The following is a 21,336-nucleotide window of genomic DNA, read 5'->3' on the forward strand; positions in this document are numbered from 1 at the left end:
ATGATGCCTCAGTGAGGCAGAGGGGTCTGTCAGTGTGGCAGTGGTGCCAACGGACCATAAGCAGAAGCATATAGCAAGCAGGACAGAAGTGCTTTATTCTTGGGTATGTTTTTGGCTATGCATGTATTATACTGTTAGACAAATGCAAGGACCTGCTTTTTCCTTAAAGGAATGGTCTCAACCATAGCGGAAATTTCTCAAGTTGACCTCTCTTCCAAAAGTTTATGATATGGAACTTATGGTCCTCATGCTGATGCCTGTGTCCTGCAGTTCTGTGTTTTTAAACTGACAGACGACAAAGGAATGCGTGCATAATTTCACAGCAAGTGAAAAACTGGGAGAAGATACAGACACCATGGATGCCACGCCAAAGGAATGCTCCTAGATAAACGCAACAAATTGCTGTGCCTCCTATACAATGTGACACAAACGAGCAGTTGATCATAGAATTCATGCCCACGTCTAAACAGCTGAGTTGGCTCTCCTGTCTCTCTTGCTCTGTGGTAAAGACAATAGCGCTTACCTAAGCAAGGGTTACAGCCATGCATAGCATTCATTACTACATTAAGGCACAAAAGAAATAATAATGACAAACAAAGAAGGGGCCCAGGATGTGCTAATTTAAAGAAAAGCTGGGATACTAAATGTTGCAGTTCTCATTCCAAGCATGATGTGGCATGAGATGACTATGAAATGCAATGACTCATGCTCAGGTTAGCTTATGCCTGCAAACATTGCAAATTAATACTGTGTGCAATTATGTTTAAGCATAACTAATGGAGGAGCTTTCAGTACAGCTATAGTAAAAGCACGCCTTTGAAGAGCAAAAATTTTGAACCTACATGTGGAGAATATGTTCTAAGTGCTTTTGCCTGTCTATTGTCAAGTGTGTTGCAAGGCCCATTAGGATAAGCAACAACATACTTTAATTTGGATATGACATGCTCTTATTCAAACGTTATAGTTATATGAATGAGCACATAATTCAAGCAAGAATAGTTTTTGACATGGTGCAAGTTGTGCAGAAACTTCTCTCTTCAGGCTAACTCTGTGATCTTGTTATTAGCCAATATGTAAGGAACTTCACCACTATTTATTACATGCTGTTTTGTTACTATGCAACTGGAATGTACATATGCAACACATGTGGCTTCTTGTGCACTATGACAAACAGAAGCCAGGGCGTCGTAAATCTTCTGCAACAAGTGTGCACTAAGAACAAGACTGGGAAATAAAACTTGGCAATAAGCTTGTCCTGATAAGTATGCAGAAACTGCTATCAAACCACAAAGACTACATAGACTTCATTACAAATATCTTGTAACATTCCAAGGCAGTGAAATGCCACGGCACAGTTCTTTATATGGTGCCATAATTGCGCACAACCTTTAGATGTGTGCATATACACTGTGCTTCCACAAGCAGTGTCATAATGATTTATTGACAGGCTTGATCAAGAAACAGTTCGCAGACAATGAATGTCCTATGATTTTCTGTATAAAGCCAACACACAATGAAGCCATGGAAGGCATGGAGGAAATTAACTGCTTCTTAAAAAACTGAATGGTGCTGTAGAATTACATCAGCTGTCTGCAGCTAAGATCATGGACTATATAATGTGTGTGGTTTAGAAGATGTTCCTCATAGGCCGCCATGGCTGTGAGTGACGCTGGTTAACACTCCCAAGCTTAAGATTTAATACATGTAATACACTCACAGAATGAAATGTGCTAGGGAAATTTTGAAGTAGAACAGCTAGTAAGCACAAACAGTCGAGAGTGTCTTGTCATGCCGCTATGCATCTGGCCACTAAGGGTTGCATGAACTCTGGTCTAAGCATAAGAGCCAAAACTACACCGATGTTATACAAATGGGAGATGGCGGAAATGAAAGCACTTATATTAGATAGGCCTAAATTGATTTGTTTCATTCCATTGAGAATAAGTGAATAAATGGCAAGTCAACAAGTGCTAGCTGTCCCCGCAGTTAAGCAGGCACACTGCATGCATCGTGCAAAAGTTCTGGGTTTGCCTAATGTCAACGGCATGTTGTCTTTTCTTTCATTTTCATTTCTCTTTTTCTTTATTAGAATATAAAATCTATCACAAATTTAATACTAAGCCATAATTCTATGGCTCGACAAGAAAACTTCCTATTCTCTCATGCTTTCTTGGCTTCACTGTCTGTTCACTTGATAAGGTTGTTAAAAAAAAGTAGGGTCCTTTGGTTCAGTAATTCTTTTTGCTTTTGATCTTCTGCACACTTAAACTTCATTCTTTTCCAAAATAGTTGGGGGGATGAGTTTTTTGATCTATTCATAATTAAGCAAACAGAGGCACAAATTGCACAGATTAGCCTGTTTTTGCATTTGCACAGATATAGCCTGTTCTTTGTGCTTTTGCTTGATATTGTGTGAAAGCACAAACAAAGCTTGAAATATAATAATTTGTTTTTACAGCTAAAAGATACAGCAAGCTCAACCACCAGGGTCTCAACAAAGGAGATTCTGCTCCACCAAGAGGGACGTGCAGACCTCATCGTCTGCCCTCGCTGCAGGGCTCAGCCAACGTTTATAGTTTCTCATGGTAATGTTACGATAGCAGTATCTTGTATTTTAAGATACACAATACATTGTTTCAAGTATAGTAAATACAGATACTGTTACATGTCTTGCCAGACATATCACAACACAGATAAAATATACCCAAAGAGTATCTAAGATACATGTACCTTAGATACTGCCCATCACTGATTAATACTAATTGCTTTCATTTCCCATTTGCACAACTCACTCAACCAAACACGTTCTGATAGAACTTCGTTTCCTTTAACCTTTCTTCTTTCCAGATTTTTTATTGCTAATTTTTCAACTGTCCAAGCCACATCTCTTTTTACTTTCCATTTTCTGGCAAAAACTAGGCACACCGAATTAACACATGCTTACATGTGTTCTTTTTCACTTTTGTAACCCCTAATTATTTGAAGAAAAAGCAACACTGCCCTCCACTATTCCCTCACTATTGCAACACAATTCCAACTTCCCAGCTTCCCTCACTCCCCACTGAACCAATGCATCCACCTATTCTCCTTCCCCATCGGAAGTGCAGGAATGTGAGCCATGTAAACCATCATCATCATCAACCTATTTTAGGTCCACTGAAGGACGAAGGCCTCTCCCTCCGATTTCCAATTACCCCTGTGCTGCGCCAACTGATTCCAACTTGCGCCTGCGAATTTCTAATTTAATCACCCCACCTAGTCTTTCGCCGTCCTCGACTGCGTTTCCCTTCTCTTGGCACCCATTCTGTAACACTAACGATCCACCAGTTATCTAACCTACACATTACATGACCTGCCCAGTTCCATTTCTTTCGCTTAATGTCGATTAGAATATCGGCTATGCCCGTTTACTCTCTGATGCACACCGCCCTCTTCCTGTCTCTTAACCTGTCTATCATTCTTCGTTCCATCGCTCTTTGTGCGGTCCTTACGCTTGTTTTCGGGCTTCGCTTCTTTGTCAGTCTCCTAGTTTCTGGCCCATATGTTAGCACCGGTGGAATGCATTAATTGTACACCTTTATTTTTAGTGATAATTGTCAGCTTCCAGTAAGAATCTGAGTATGTCTGCCATATGCACTCCAACCCAACTTTATTATACTGTACCTTCCCTTCTTGTGATCAGGGTTCCCTGTGAATAATTGTATCGGGTAAACATGTTCCTTCGCATAACTTAGAGGTTGACTGGCAATCCTGAACTCTTGTTGCCTTGCCAGGCTTTTAATAATTATCTTTGTTTTCTGCATATTAATCTTTAACCCAACTCTTACACTATCTCTGTTAAGGTCCTCAATCATTTGTTGTAACTCGTCTGCATTGTTGCAGAATAGAACAATGTTATCTGCAAACTGAAGGTTGCCGAAATATTTGCCGTTGATCCTTACCCGTAAGCCGTCCCAATTTAATAGCTTGAACCAAGCACGCAGTGAACAACATTGGAATGATTGTGTCTCCTTGTAAGACCCCTTTCTTTATATCATAAGAAGCCAACAAACAAAGACACCAAGGACAACACAGGGGAAGTTACTTGTACTGACTAATTGAAATAAAGAAATTATAAATTAATGGAATTGAAAGTGGATGAAAAAACAACTTGCCACAGGTGGGGAATGATCCCATTCCCCACTTCGCATTACGCAAGCGATGCAATAAACACTGCACTATGAACATGAATGTGGGAAATTATCAGAGGCAATGAATTAATAAAGCCTTTAGTTAGCTCCATTTTACTTTCCCAAAATGAGTAAATTTATATAAATGCACAAAAACTTCATTTGGTAAACCAGGGTGTACACTGTGCTGAAATTATGCACGACCATCCTCCCACATTATTAAAGGGCCCCTGAAACGGTTCAGACAAATTTTGTAGACGTGTAGGGTACAGCTAAAGTTAATCATTCGCACCACAATTTGTGTTAAGCGTCTCATATTAAGAGAGGTATGGACGATTACAAGTTACCCTCCTCCATAGTCATGTATTTCTCCTCAACTCATGAGCCGAGTGATCGGGCTAAGTTCCGCCTTCCCTGGCTCTGCATCATGATGGCACGTCATGTCGTCAACTTTTGGTTCTCTAGGAGCGAGCACGTGAGGCCTCTCCAAACTTTCCACCAGCTGCTTGGAAGTCGATCCCAAGCGAGAGCTACAGAAGCAGCGTGCATTGCGAGCATTCTGTCGCAGTGCAGAACGTGTCTGGTATTCCAGTAACCACAGGCGAGCTGGGTGTTTGGACGGATGGCTGGAGGCATAAACTCAAGCTGGTGAAGGTACTTTAGCGTAGACGTATGTGAGCGGCCTGATCGGTCTGCATGGTCCAGCCACCTGTTTGCGCAAAGCTTAACCAGCCAAACAAAGCACTAATATTGCTCTAACCAAGTATAGAACATTTTAAACATTTCCAAAAACGATGTGTTAATGATTACACTCCTGTGAAAAATTTACACCAGCAGCAAAGAATACCTTTCGTTACAGCTACTGTGTTTGGTTGAGCTCTGTGCCACCAGGTGGCTGCACCGTGCAGACCCTTCAAATTTGCGTTTCTGCTCATCCCGTGAAACGGCACGGTCAAACAGCCTGGCCCTGTCCCCTTGCGCTTGCGTTTACCCGAATACAGAACTCGCGAAATGCTATTGCGGTAGTAATCCTCCAGTGTAATGTGACGGCCGCAAACGTGCAAATCCTGGCGCCAATCGGATAGCGGCAGTCAGATGCGCTGCAGCCAGTCCGCCCGTCTGCTGCCTTGCAGAGGGACATGATGTCGCAGCTTGACATATTGCCAGTCGCTATGTTTGCAGCCCACAACGCAACAAAGTCGAATCATGGTGCTCGCGGAAAGACTCACACCGACTCTGACAGCAGAGCTCTCATAAAAAATGAAGCACACTGTAACACAAGCAGACAATGCTTGCTCTTTGCCGGAAGTGCTTAAGTGTACTGAGGAATTGTTCGTATGCATTCTCTTTCTGTTACTTTCTTTTTTATAGAAACAAATTAACTAGCATTCTAAGTATTACGAACAACATTTGTTCACCATAAAGTTGGAAAAATTATTGATGACGCGCCCTGGACAGCCACTTGGATAGCTTGCCCTACTAACTTCATTGGGGCAAATGACGTCACATGGGTAGGGGTTGCTTAAAACTCAGCCGAGCGATGTGCTGTGATCGGCAGCGATGCGCATTTTGAAAACCTAATATAAATTACAAGCTTTATGCGGAGCACTTAGATGTGTCAATGATGAAAAGGACCTACTCTAACGACTCGGTACATTTGTACAAAATCATCAAAATCGTTTCAGGGTCCCTTTAAACACAAAATAGGAAAATCACAAATACTTGTTTAGTTTTCCTGTCCAAAAGCTAGGGAACAAAGCAATAAAATTTAAGCTGTTATCACAATGTTAGGTGAACAATGTTTGAACTAAGATATCCTCTAACCCCTTTAACACATTTTATTCAGTTATAGCTCTTGTATCAAGTAAAAGGTAGCATTAGACACACGAAGAAAGAACCACAAGGGAAAAAAAAGAGGGGTGAAGACAGGAATAACACAATAAGACGTATAGTCAGGCCAATGTTGTTGATGGTAGAAGCTAATGACAATAACACGCAACTACTTTCAACAATAGTTAAAGACAATGTATTATATTAAGATAGTGAGACTAAAGAAGGAAACGTCTTCACTGTTTGTAAGATTCACTGATAAGATTTATTTATTTTTTGAGATTACCTTTTTTGCTTTTATTGATATCTGCAGTTAACAGCTGCCATAACAAGTCCCAACAATGAACTAATCATTAGTATGCTTGTACGACAGGTCGTGCAAGCCGATTTAAAATGCTCACATGATGCATTTGTTAAGATGAAGAATACATGCCAGATGAAGAGATGAAGTATTACAGGCTGATCATCAAGCTTTGAAATAAGCCACTAGCTGTAAATTAATGCTACAGAATCTATGCCCTCCCCCCACCCCCAGTTCAACATGCCTTAACACGGCAAAGTAATGACATGTTACTGCACTCTCAAGTATGCCTAAAAAATGCTCGCTTATAATAGTTGCAATTGGTATAAATGATGGAAGTTCATTCACACTGCAAGATGCATGGGTTTCTGCCTTCAAAAGTAATAATACGATTCCAATGGTACACTTCGGGTGCTCACACTCTTTAGTGTTATTGCTGTAGTTGGAGAGGCAAGCAATAAGGCTGTACCTCATTACTAACACCATTTTATTCAAGCAAGTCACTGTTTGATGCTGAAGCCATTGATAACATTTCGAAGCTTTATGACCAGCCTGGCTTGCAGAAGAGTACTCTATCAAACTTGGCCATTCAGAGTGGCAGGGAAAGCATGTAGTAAATGCAGGCAAAGGTGCAGCAGGATGCTGGGATCTAGTAAGCATTAGATACACACAGACACACAAAAACAGAAAAGCTTAGGAAGAAAGAAATAGTGGAGAGTGAAAGCAGAGATGCAAATAGTTGTATTCTGTTTACCTGGAGGAATATCCATCCCTCTATTTGCTAATAAATAAGGGCACAAAAGAAAAAAATACAGGAAAGTTCAGGAGAAAAAGGAACCAAAGGAGGAAGAGAATGAAAAGAGTCACATCTTTTTTTATAGTCTGCAGTGTCATTAGCAAATATACACCTACAAAATTAAAGCATCACATGTTTTACATTGTTTTTTGGAAATTGTTATTTTTTACTGGCCTAGATAAATTATTTTAAGACCAATAACGGAGCCTTGACCTCAATTTCTCAATGCTACATCACAACAAATACTTAATGAAAGTAAGACATCGTTAGTTTTCTTCATGCTTAAAAATAAAGATTAAGATGTTTTGATACAGTAGCAGCTTAAATGTTCTACACTCGCACAAAAATGCAAATGTAATACCTTTTTTTTTTAGTTATCCCATGTTTTTTTGTGCAGCATTTTTGTATTTGTAAAAACATGTTTGGTTGTTAACACGTAAAGTTACACTTTTTCTTATTGCTTTAGGACTCTTGTGCTTCCACAACATTAAAACAAAATACTGAATCTCCACTTGTATGCTGCCACTGCCCCTATAGGACACAATATGAACGCCACGCAGTGCATCCTACACTCCTGCTATTCAGACTCATGTAACAAAGGTCTCATAGCAACATTGCCACTGACACAGCACGCAATTAGAAGCAACGGCAGCAAGTGAGTACAAAAATTTACTATTTTCCAAATGCAAATGAAGAGAGGAAGAAATCACCTTTGCAAAACTGGTTGTAAGGTTGCTTAACATGTAATGTATTCTCGCAGACAGGTAGGTGACCGGTAGACAGGTAGGTGATCGGTACAGGTACCTCACCGGTATTATACTTCCATAATTCAACTAATTTGACATGATTAAAAAGCTTGAGTTGCAGCTTGCCTTTGATGTTTTTTGAACCAGACAGCAAATTCCAACACCTGAGACAAAGGTCAAATTTTCGATAATAACACGTAAAGAAACTCAAAGCAAGAATCATGAGGCTTACTCCTGAGTACATTATTTTTTTTCTCCAGCAGGCAATGAACTAAACTGCCTGGTAGTATCTGGTTCTTTTTAGGGCACCAATTTCTAAAGTTCCAAAACTACCTCCCATCATCTTTTCATCTGCCAGCAAACACAATAATCATTAACCACCATTTCCACCAAGTCACAAAAGTAGAACAGCTACTCACTGTGCAAAAAGCAGTCATACTTGAAGCAACGCCGACAGAAAAGAGTCCGAAAAGAGTGCATGCTTTGTTCACGAGGTACCGACTGAGCGAATGGTCCATCCATGTTGGGTGTGCATTCAGGCGGAACAGTTGGTGGGTTTACTTTCTCCATCAACTCCCGGTACCTGCCAGAGACAAGAGCTACTCTCAGCAGTGAAGCGCCACTTCCCATTCACAAAAATTTTAACATACAAGACTACCGCTGTTACTGACTAGAAACAGCAAGGTATGCTGGAGGAAAGGAACAAAATTACTACATGCCAACCAGTGAAGATGATGTCTTTACATGTGTTATTTTTATAAGACATTAGTCAGTCATAAAACTCATCATCGACGCATCAACGATGCATAAACGCATCAACAAGACATATCCGCAATAATGGTTCCATTATTTTTAATGCAGAAAAACAAGAACAGGACTAAATGTGCTCATTGCAGCTGTTCAAGGTCCCGATTTCTTATACACTACGGTATGCATTAGTGACAGCATAAGCATCAATAGAAAGAAAACACAAAGCACAATGTATCATATATTTGTCCAAACTTGTAATACCCAATTTATGACACTGGCACACAGGGCCGCTATCTTGTACATGTTTGAAAGGCTGACATTTGGTTTCACCTCACGCAATTCGCCTAGGCCGTGATTTTCGGTGCGGCCTAGGACAATCGCATGAGATGAAACCGAACATCAGGTTCTCGAAGGTGCGCAAGATGGTGGCCCAGGTCAAGGGGTATATGATGGCAGTGCATTTTACCTGTACTAAGGTAACAAGAATTTCTACAGATAGTTTTAGCTGCGTATCGCTTACAATCCACTCCACTCGCATTTCACATGCTGGGGCACTACAGAGGACTGCGTTGATTTTGAACTTTTGGCAAGAACATCATAGTGTGTCTGCCAGAGACGCGAGCAATGTGCAGTCAGCTTGGCTGCAAAACGACAAAGAAACCAAATGCACACACTGTCATGCTGCAGAGGAGCAAGGCAGCATTTTGTCTTTCATTGCTGGCACGAGTGCCGTGCGTACCAGCACCAGCATTATAGGCGAGTGGCTATGTGCAAATAGTATGATACACCGGTCTAAGCATAGCAGACTGCCAACACTCGGCTAAAGCTCTCTAATGTGAGCACAAGGACTGAGCTGCAAATACTTTGACCAAGCAATTTGCTCAGTACCTAGTTTGCACAGGCATTGTATATGGACACATATCCCTCACTGTACGCAGGCTGCACTGTTTTTTCAAAGTAATGTCCTTATACTATGGCAAAGCTGCCAGCAAGATGAAAAAAGTGCTGCACAAAGAACTTAGCAATAATGATTTGTGCACAATATGCTGTAGTTCACAGAAAAAAATTTATCCGATGTCAGCCCATTTATATCATGCTTATATACTTTATGTATGCGTGAATTTCATGCGCTAGCCTTTACTGAACACAATAGCACTTCATTATTATTTTTTAAATTATGCTAGGGCACAGAATTTAGCTAACAATATTTTAAAAGAAGGTACATGTAGTGGTACGAACCGCTCCTTCAATTCTTGTGGGGATCGCTTATCAGGGAACACGGAGCAGATGGCAGTAAATATGAAGTCTGTTGGTGACCCTTTGTCATCATATTTGTCTTGAAAAAAAAATAAAGAAGCAAAAGAAAATGAAAATGATGATCTAGGCCTCATGGAAGTGCAAACACTTTTCAAGTGTGCATCCCTTTGAAAAATAAAAGAAAGTAGAGGCCTAGAACAGAACACACTGTGACAAACGAAGCGAAGCTTGAGTTGTGAAGGATTTTACTGCAACAGTAAAGACAAAACAGAGAGTTGAGTAAGCTTCCTGCTTTACAGGAGCACATCAGGAAGCTTGCCACTCAAAGGACCACGCTGCAATGTACACCAATAATCTTGCTTGCATAATGACTGCCTTTATTGAGTCATTTTCTATGTGTTCTACATACTGCAGCCTGTCTTCTTTTGGGCAAGTGAAGACATTATAAAACACTGATTGCTAGGCTCTCTACCTATATACTCTGCTTCAGTAGTTTTTTTCAACGTTGTGGAAGCTACAGGCTTCTTTGACCAATCAGGAGGGCGAACACATCTTAAAGATGGCCTTCCATGTCACATTGTCTGCTAGCAGCAAGCGCTGCAGTGCAGGCGGTGGCAGCATCTACGAAGAATGCAACTGTGCAGTGAGATCAGCTGATGTGATAGTGTGGTAGAAAATTCATCCCATATTCGTTCTGACACCACAAAGGTGTGCATCTTCGAGATATCTCGAGATACAGAGGAGAAGGAGGGTTGCAGAGAAAGCGGAAGCAGATGGTTCAGAAGGAGCACTTGGCCAGCGTGCTGCACGGGATGATGACGCCATCTCTTCATTCCACTTGTAACATCCACTTACTTGTACATGGTGTGCTCACTGACAATCGTAAGTCAGAGTCAGAAGTGGTTTTATTTAGGCATAAAATTAATTACAAAAATTTGTGTATACAGAAGGAGGTCCCATAGTCAGAGACTGAATCGGGACCTCCTACGCAGGAAGGAGGAGGTCCCAATTACAGCCGTTTTCCCGATTGCAGCTGAAGTGTAGCCATTTTCTTAATTAGAATTCATGCATATTTACTGCACTATTGCAAGTATGCTCAATGCCGACTAATTCACTCCTTTCGCGTAAAAGGGCAGCTTGAAACGATACCATGCAAGTGAGTCTGTGGATGCCATTTCTGCAAAGGACAAAGTATTACCTAGTAGGGAGTTGTCCACGGTTCTGCAGCTGTGCCGACTGCATGTAGAAATTTAGCCACTTTCAAAGCAATTAATTGTTTGTACTTCTTAAATAAAAACAGTGTCAATTATTTTAATGAATATAATGAGTTATTTTTTTTTGTTCTTTACACGTTTTTATTCAAACAAGTGTAGAACTCTATTTTCAGTATTATAGAGCCTCAATAAATATTACAAAACGAAGCAAAATCATGCAATAAACCGCAGCCATGAACTGCACAGAATTTTCGAAGTAAACACCTGCCGAAAAGACCATTATCAAGGCCATTTAGTCATGCAACGGGTTCTGCACCATCACACATCTCGCTGCACAAGAATCTACGCTTGCAGGTGACATAGCTTTAGCTCTGCTCCTAGGAACTACTGAAACAGAGTATATCTGATAGCGTGTGCCACTTAATCTCCTCACCACCCCGACCATTTGTGCATTTTCAGGAAACCTTTCTATCACCACGGTTACATTGAGGAAGGCAGGTTTATTTGCCAGAATGCCTGCACTTGCCTGAAATTCCACTTTTGTTCACCTGTAGCTCTCACAGGTATCCATTTTCCAGTCAAAAATTAAATTAAATTTTGGGGTGTTACATGCCAAAATCACAATATGATTATGAGGCATGCCATATTGGCTCAGGCGGTGGCTCCGGATTAATTTTGACCACCAGGGATTCATTAGCGTGTACACAATGCATGGTACATGGGGGTTTTCGCATTTTGCCCTTGTCAAAATGTGGCTGTTCCCGCTGGGATTTGATCCCGTGCCCACAAGCATCGCAGCACAACACAAAAGACATTACGCCACCATGGCGAGTTATCTTCCAGTTCACAGACTTCAATAGTTGCATGTAAATGTACTGATATAGCAAAAAAGCCCTTCTTTATGATACAGGCAAAATTTTTGATATTTTGCTTAAATGCCATAAGCTATAAAACAAATTTTAAAATTTCGACCTCCTCCCAAATGGACTCAATGGGTGGGGGTGGTCAGTCAGGCAAGAAATCTCACTGGCTTCCTGTGAAACATCACTTGGAATAGTTTGAAAAGTGCAGGGCACAAACATTCCTTGTCATGGCTTAGAAATATTGTCTAGGACAGATTTTTCAGACCCGAAAGGGACTACTAGGTTGTCCAAAAAATAGAGTATTCTGAAAAAACTGCAATTATAAACTACTTCTATTGTTTCTTACCATTAACAGAATGAATACCTTGTATACAAAAGGTTTCTGTGTTGTGCTTCAATAAAATGTTGTCCAGTTAAAATTTTATAACAGTCAAAGTCAAGGGGGAGCTCTGTGTCTGTCAGGCACGCAGCATAATGTGCATCGACATGTGTGCCCTTGGCTGGACAACGTTGTCAGTTGAAGCAGTGGCGCATGAATTCATTTTAGTGCTTTCTGCACGCAGGCAAGCTTTTGCCATCCCATCCATGACAGCATACAAACTTGGTAGGTGTTTGCTCTTGTTGCTGTTAGAATCTAGCCTGTGCTCAGGACCTCGCACCTAAACACCAATAAGGCCTACTCGTAGGAACATAAAAGTCATGATTGACACAGAAAAATATGGCAGACGATGGAATAACAACAAAGCAGAAGTAAAAGAAGCATGATGCCTAAACATGAAGAAAATGAAGCACGTGAGGGAAAGAGCAGCATGAGAGGAGCAAGCACAGAGACCTTAGAATGCAAGAAGATTGGACATATTAGCACTGCATCCAAGCAACATCACCACCCAGCACCTGCTGTCACTCAAGTCATGCCATACGAAGACCTAACTCGCTGAGGTGCTACCATCAACAGCCAGGTCTAGTGTTGGGCTTCCTGTATGGGCACGCTTATATCAGGCAAGCACCAAGTGTGAGGAGTTTGTAGGCCAGATCAGCAAAGGTGCTTCCGTGAACACCGCAGACTCACCACAAGTGAATATGTTCTGAGTATTGGTTAACAGTGCACAGACTGTGATCATGTTTGGGGACAGTATGTTCTGTTCATGCTATCAGTTCTGGAGATTGTTGTAAGTGCGCTAAGCTTTCATAACATAATGTCAAAGGAGCGCTATCATTAAGTTTAGAGTTTATGTTTTTGGCTACTATGTTGTAAATGCTACTGTACTTTCTGTCCTGCATTTGTTGCTTGTAATCAATATTATTCAATGGCGATGTGCTGCCTCCCCAATCTTGAAGGCCATGTGACTGCAGAAGCCAAAGAACTGGTGATGACATGCCCAACACTTTACATATACTGCTTATTTCCCATAAACGAAACTGACAAAGTTACACAGACTGCTTAAAGCTCTAGCAGAGACCACATCTCGGCTTAAATGCAAAACACTTTCAGCAGTTGCACACCAGCATGAGTACCTCTACTTCATTTAGGTTGTTTTTCAGCATAATAACCAGCATGGTGCACATTGCATTGTCCAGATCTTGGAGGCCTGGCTATTAATACATATGAAAGTACACTGCCTAATACTAAAATTTCACTGCTACCATTGCCACTCCTGCAGCATAAGTCATCTGCTAGCTGGGGCTTCTTACATCTATAAGCTTAAAGGAGCCCCGAACCAGTTTTTGAACATAAGAAGAAAACATTGCTGATCTGCACAAGAGGCTACTGTGAGCATGCGAGTCAAATATTACTGCACTGCATGCAGCAGGGAATTTACAATATCATGTCAAAAAGAGTGAAAAATCACTTGCTCTCGCCTTCGCAATGTCGACATTGCAAGCAGCAAAGCCTACCAACAGCTATTGGCCAATTTTGTCATTAGGAGAACATTCTCAGTAATACCATTATTGCTATTTTTGAGGTAAACGAATGAAGACTATATATGCCTACAATCTCACAAAGACAGAAGAATCATCGCTGCGTGGTCTACGATAAAGGAGGGGCATGCTGCACAGCATAGATGCTGCAGCCGCCACAGGGTGCTGTGACAAGCCCTCTTCCTGGTAAGATGCTCAACCTTTCAGCAGAGCCTTGCCCCCTTGCCAACTCCCCCATGTAGCTTCCATTGCACTAGTGGAGACGAAAGGAAAGATAATGCCGCTCATCGGTGCTATACTATGTCTAACTATGCTTATACTTGAAGGATTTGAAATATTTTTACTGTAGGAGATCTGCAAGGCGACGCCTATAATAGGCTATTCTATAATTAGTTAGAAAAGTGTGTCATTGCGTTTTAAGGGGGTCCTGAACTACTTTTTATCAAGGCTGAGAAATGCATTTGACATTAAAGAAAACCCTTTTAGAAATACTTTGCCGCAAAAACTACTTCAATGCGTTCAGGAGAAGCGGAGTTATTGGCAATCAAAGATCCCCTGTCATTCCCTTTGTGGTGGTTCCGGTCCTTCTTCAATGCCTCGTACTGCGAAGGCTACGGCAGAGCTCCACCTATTGAACATCACTGTGGCATGCACTTCAAAGCTGATTTTGGATGTTCACATAGACACCACTAATTCCGACTTTGGTTCCTACGACGTGCCTAACTCGGAGGCTATCCCTCAGCTTACATTTCAGTTCATGGTGTCTCATCCCTTTGCTATGCTACAGTGCACTAGATGGCTATGCACAACTATTCTAACACTGACTTACATGCATAGCAGATTTGCTTTCGTACTTATCTCTAGAACAATCACACAATTTCCTAGAGTTGAATAAACTTCACCTTCAAGTTTGCTCGTGCAAGTATGTTAGCAGGGCACACTTCGGCTAAGTGACGGATGCTACACTTCAGACTTGCATTGAAAGAATTCCTAGCGTAACAAGCTTTGACCATGGTGGCGACACACCTCGAGGATATGCAACTCGGTAAGCAGACAACTTGTTCGTCAGATGCTGGCACTTGGGCTTTGAGTTGTGCCACCCACAGATAACAATAGAAGCACACTGTTGTCCTCAGCGGAGCGCAATCGTTGCGGCACCCCACAACGGCTGCGGTATCTACGCTACATTGGGCCTCTTTGATTTTTGGAGTTCTGGCAGTCAGCTAGTTCCGATCCTGATAGGAAGTCACATGGGCTGGGATACCAAGACAACCCGAAGCTGCCTGAAGTTAGCAAAATCAAACGCTGAGAGAGCTGGCCGTGGGACAAGCGTAAACATGCTACCAGCATCGTAGCGGCCGGTACGCGCTAGGCATAGTCGACCTATTATGTGTTGCCAGCTTGAATATACATAGTTGCATTTGGGAATGTGAACTCTTTTGCGAGATTTTGCGTGACTTGGTACAGGACGTGCACTGGGCACCTTATGTTGCAAAGTGTAACAAACAGCCAATATGCCAATATAATGCCAATACTACATGAAATCGCGCCTAAGTAACACAGAAGCGATCGCTAGTGAATGCCTACTCCCAGCAATCATGTCGGCCACCAGCGACTTTGTTGACGTTTTATCATCATTTGACAAGACACGAAAAAGCAGGATATGGGGCATGTATTATACAGATAAAACAGATGCTTGCATAGGCTTCGATTCCGAAAAGTTCGTTTCAGCTGATGGTGCTTCTCTTCTGCCCTTGTACTGAAGGAGTTAGGGCTGCGGTTTGCACATAAAAATGCACGTCGCCTGTGACCAACAAAAAGTTTCACACGAAAAATAGTATTGGTCGACGGTTGGTTGGTTAATTTGGGTTTAATGGTACAAAGGCAACTAAGCCCCTGTTGCGCTAGTCACAAGACAAAAGAAAACACAACATTAGAGCAGGTAAACCTGCATTACATTATAGTTGGTGTAAATAACCAGTCTTCTCAAAAAAGTCAAACAGGTTAGTAAATGGCACTGGCAGATCATCTGCCAGTAATAGGGCAGGGTCTAATGGTTTATGTAAATTATACAGGTTGTGTAAAAACTTAAGTCTCCATGTGTTGATGTGTGGACATGTCATAAGGATATGTATGACTGCAAGAGGTTCATGGCATTTTTCGCAAGTTGGTTGGGTTTTCCTTTCGAAGGAGAAAATTGTGCGTCAGATGTGTGTGTCCGATCCGAAGTTGACACAAGATCACCTCATAGAACCGTTGCTGGTGACTGCATGACTTCCACTTGTCAATTACAGGTTTAATAAGATGTAGTTTGTTGCTTAAACAATGGTCCCATTCGTGTTGCCATTTTGACGCCAAGACCTTCCAAATTGCATTGACACTATCTCTATATGGAAGTGTGTTTGTTATGTTTTTGTATACTGCCATTGACGCGCATCTATCAGCTGCTTCATTACCCAGCATCCCAACATAGCATGGTATCCAGCAAAAAATTTAATTGATCTGCCATTCTTGCTTGACGTTAATGTGTTTAAAATATCCCCTAACAGGGGGTTCACATTCAGAGTTCACGTGTAGAGCCTCGAGTATACTTAATGAATCTGTGTATATGACTCTGTTTTCATGTTTGTCAGCGATGATCTTTTGAACTACCGTCCACATTGCATATACTTTGGCTGCGTAGACAGACGCATGCTGCGGTAATTGAATACTTGTTTGCAAATTTTCTCTTACAGCCCCCACTCCCACGTGTTCTTTTGTTTTAGAGCCGTCAGTATAATATTTCATGTAATTTTTATATTTTTCATGAACAGCACGAAATTCTTGCATAATGTGTTCATGTGGGGCGTCTCTTTTCTTGAAGTGTTAGTGTTCAGTCACATAACGGTGTGAAATCGCACCACGGAAGCCAACGTTGTGGCTTTTCTGACAAACTGAAGGACTTCGCGAGGAATGTCATAACCCTGACAATATTCCTCGTATCGCAGGACAAGCGGCCTAATCACGTTCAGTTTATTTGCATAATGTAAGCGTGAGCTGCACAGTGTGACACTGTTGTAGCATATGTGTTGTAGTGAGGACTGGATTCCGAGTACGTAGGAAAAAGTTCGTAGCGTTCTGCTCTGCTGTAAAGGAGGCTCATTACAGTCAATGTATTAACTCTGGACAGGTGATGTTCTGTAAGCACCACTTGTCAGTCATAGCCCAATGTTATGAACTGAGTGAAGTCATCTGATGTAAGACTGTCTGGCTGAACCATATATGATGCTATCATAGTCTAATATGCTACATACTAAAGTTTGGTAGATGTGTAGTAAGCATTTATGGTCAGAGCCCCCACACCTCCAGAACAGGACTTTGAGGATGTTAAGTGCATTGTTCACTTTACTCTAAGACTATTTATGTGCGCGAGAAAGTTAAACGTTTTATCAAACAGAACACCTAGAAACTTGTGTCCTACTTTTACCGGTAGTGTTGTAGGCCTATATTTTGTGAAAAAACAACACTAATAGTTTTTCCAGTTGAGAAGCGAAAACCGTTTTCAGATGCACACTGTGCGAGTTTGTTGTAACTTGAATTTGTTGCTCGCAGGTTGCAAAGTTCGATGCACGACACACAATTTGTAGATCAACCACATATAATGAGTGCATTACATAGGATGGAATTATGTTATTGGCCAAGTTTGTTTTCACCACAAACAATGTTGTGTTTAATACACATCCCTGTGGCACACCATTTTCCTGAATGAATATCCGTGACAGAACCGTTTCTAAACACACTAGGAATGTTTGGCCGGACATGAAATCGGCTAGACATTTGACCATTCTACCACAAATCCCTAAATCCGCTAAGTCCCTTAAAATACCAAACTTCATATTGTGTCGTACGCCTTTTCTAGATCGAAGAAAACCACGAGACAGTATTGCTTGTGTAGAAAAGGCTGCACGTATCATGTTCTAGCCAGACTAGATGATCTGTTGCGGAGCAACCTTTCTTGTACCTACACTGATGGCTATCCAGCAGGTTCTCGGTTTCAAGGACATATGTATATCTGATGTTTATAATGGCTTCCCAAGATTTGAGAAGACAGCTTGTGAGTGCTATAGGTCTGTAGCTGGTTGCTGTTGTAGGATGCTTTCTAGCTTTCAAGATAGGGATTATGATGGCTTATTTCCACTCATTTGGCATTTTTCCCATTTCCCAGATTATGTTGAAAAAAAAAGAAAAAGCAGCAAGGTCTCAACTGCTTTAGAGGATAGGTGATTGAGCATTATGTAATGTACTCTGTCCGGACCAGGTGCTCTTTTTTTGCTAGTAGTGAGTACTCTGTTGATTTCCAGGAGTGTTAAGGGGGCATTATAGGATCTCTTGACCGGGATTGTTGGAGAAGTATGGGAGAGGCCTTTGCCCTGCAGTGGGCGTAACCAGGCTGATGATGATGATAGGATCTCTCTGAGCTTCCTGTGGTCGGAAGCTTTAGTTTTTCTGGCGATTGCTTATCCTTTTGAAATGCAGCAGAATAGTTTACTGAGCTTGATATGTTATGGAAATGCTGCCCTAATACGTCTGCTTGTGCTTTTAAGTCCGCTTGCATACCTGGAGGTGAGACTATGGGAATTGTGTAAGAAGAGTAGTCACCGCTAAATTTATGAGCCTGATCCCTCATTCTTTTGGAACTTATTGAGCTATTTATGGATGACAGATAGTTTTTCCAAGACTGTCTTTCAGCTTGCCTGCATGTGTGCCTGGCTTTCGCTCTTTTGAAAGAGATTATCTTGTGTTGGGTATTGCCGAAAGATACTTCACGCTTTGTTTTGTAGTTTTTTAGTTCTGGTACAATAATTCGTCCACCAGGGTTTAAATTTTTTTCCTAAGAAGTCAGAGGATTGTGGGATTGTTTGTTCTGCTGTAGCAAGTATACAGACCGTAATCTCTTCATTCATTTTGTCTATCGTTAGCTCAGCCGACATGTTATCCAGATCGGCCTTTTCAGTGAATAGGGGCCAGTGTGCAAGATGGTGTTTCCAACGAGGTAATCTCAATCGTATCGCAGGGAAAGCAGATGCTTTTTTTCATAATAGCTGGCATATGGTCACTACCTTACGGATTATCGATAACACTCCATTGGAAATCGCCAATGAGAGACGGAGAGCACAGTGCCAGATCTAGACAGCTCACAGCTTCTGTGCTTGGGAAGCAATAGGTTACAGCACCAGTGTTTAAAAGGCATATGTCATTTGTTAGAATAAAATCTTCCAAGTGTTTGTCCCCTGGTGTCAGTTGTTTTTCTACCCTATAATGCGTTATGGCGCGTTAAAAGCACCCGCTATTAAAAAAGGTTCAGGTAGCTTGTTTAATATTAACTCTAGATCTCTTACAGTAAAACACAAATGCGGTGGAATGTATATTGAATAAATGGTGATGGTTTTGTGTGCTAAAATGGTGACAGCAACAGCTTCGATGTGACTGTTAATGGTAACTTTTCTGGCTGTGGTACCGCCCTACACAACAATTACTACACCACACGAAAGCCGGTTCACCTGAGTGTGGTTGTACAGTAAGACAGTAGAGCCTTTTAAAATTTTTTTATGTTTTTCACCTAGGTTTGTTTCCTGTAAGTAAAATGCCACAGTAGAGAAGTTACTTAACATGCCCTTGATGTCACCTAAGCTGCATAAGAGTCCACTGCAATTCCAGTGGATAATAAAAGCCATTTTAGAACTCAAAGGTAAAAAATGGCACTACGAGTGAGCAAGAGATAAGAAAGATGTTAGGTGACATAGATGTAAAGAAGGTGATAACAAAGGAGCGATAACCTTTATGTTATTGGTTTCTTATTTAACGCGGTTTTTGGGACTTTGCCCCTCTTTCCACGCTCAAGAGAGCGCTTGTCCTTCGGCGTCGATGACACCAGGGTTTTTGCGTCGACCTCCATCGCTCTTTGAGGCGCTGGAGGACCAAGAATTGGGCGCCGAGCCACGTGTCTCGGGCCTTGGGGTTCGGTTGATTTTAAGGCCCTGCGGAACTGGTGTCTGCAGGCCCTTCGACTAGGATGAAACAGCACTGGCTGCTTTCACCACGGGAGCGGGAGAGGTCACTGCGGGACCACTCTGTGTGGGCTCGGAGGACTCCTGAGGCCTCTGTGACACTGCCCCCACCTGCGTCACATCGGCATAACTTCTTCGCGAAAGGTGTGATAGTCGCTTTCTGGCTTCAAAGCAGGCACGTACCCAGGATTTTTTTTCGGGGGGGGGGCCCACCACCTCCATCATCATCATCATCATCATCTTTTATGTCCCCTGCAGGACGAAGGCCTCTCCCTGCGATCTCCAATTACCTCTGTCCTGCGCCAACCGATTCCAACTAGCGCCCACGAATTTCCTAATTTCATCGCTCCACCTAGTGTTTTGTCGTCCTCGATTGCGTTTCCCTTCTCTTGGTACCCATTCTGTAACCCTAATGGTCCAACGGTTAACCGGCGCATTACATGACCTGCCCAGCTACATTTTTTCCTCTTGATGTCAATTAGAATATCGTCTATACCCGTTCGCTCTCTGATCCAAACCACTCTCTTTCTCTCTTAACATTATGCCTAGCAATCTTCGTTCGATCGCTCTTTGCTTGGTCCTTAACTTGCTCTCAAGTCTCTGTCCCATATGCACTGACATAATGCACTGGGAAATGCACTGGCAAATGCATTGGCACTGGACATATTGCACTGGCAAAATGCACTGATTGCACACCTTACTTTTCAATAATAATGGTAAGCTTCCAGTCAGGAGCTGGCAATGTCTACCGTATGCGATCCAACCTATTTTAGTCTTCTGTGAATTTCCTTCTCATGATCAGGGTTCCCTCTGATTAATTGACCTAGGTAAATGTACTCCTTCACAGTCTCTAGTGGCCGACTGGCCATCCTGATCTCTTGTTCCTTTGCCCGGCTATTTATCATTATCTTCATCTTCTGCATAATAATATTCAACCCCACTCTCTGTTAAGGTCTCCAATCATTTGTTGTAACTCGTGTGCATTGTTGTTGAATAGAACAATGTCATCGGCAAACCGAAGGTTGCCGAGATATTTGCCGTCGATCTTTACTCCTAAGCCCTCCCAGTTTAATAGCTTGAATTCTTCTAAGCACGCAGAAAATAGCTTTGGAGAAATTGTGTCTCCCTGTCTGACCCCTTTCTCTATAGGTATCTCCCTGCTTTTCTTGTGTAGAATTAAGGTAGCTGTAGAACCTCTGTAGATATTCTAACGCGAAAGACGAGTCAGTAAGACGAGAAACTATTTACAAATTATATTTACAACGGCTACAGCGCTGACCGGTTAGATTCACAGCGCGAGCCCAGTTCGTTCTTCCTCCTCTTTTCTGGAGTGATGGCGCCTACGCGCCTCGTTCAAACAAACAAATACCTCAAGCATGTAGCAATACTTTCCAAGCTTTTTACGTAAGCGTTCTGTACTCCTTGATTACGTAGTGCCTCTAC

General features: G+C 41.9%; 1 protein-coding gene across 2 annotated transcripts in view; it reads right to left on the reverse strand.

The window, feature by feature from the left end:
- E(z) (histone-lysine N-methyltransferase E(z)) overlaps positions 1-21,336 on the reverse strand; it is a 68,768-nt gene that overhangs the window by 31,704 nt on the left and 15,728 nt on the right. The window contains exons 6-8 of one of the 2 annotated variants that reach the window (XM_075677172.1): positions 9,832-9,928; positions 8,262-8,425; positions 7,055-7,081 (exon numbers count right to left, since the gene is read on the reverse strand). In XM_075677172.1, the coding sequence (XP_075533287.1) occupies positions 7,055-7,081; positions 8,262-8,425; positions 9,832-9,928 (288 nt within the window). The remainder of the gene's footprint in view (positions 1-7,054; positions 7,082-8,261; positions 8,426-9,831; positions 9,929-21,336) is intronic. The other variant, XM_075677180.1, reaches the window with a different exon arrangement.

The sequence above is a fragment of the Dermacentor variabilis genome, chromosome 1 (genome assembly GCF_050947875.1).
Source record: "Dermacentor variabilis isolate Ectoservices chromosome 1, ASM5094787v1, whole genome shotgun sequence".
NCBI classification, from domain to species: Eukaryota; Metazoa; Arthropoda; class Arachnida; order Ixodida; family Ixodidae; genus Dermacentor; species Dermacentor variabilis.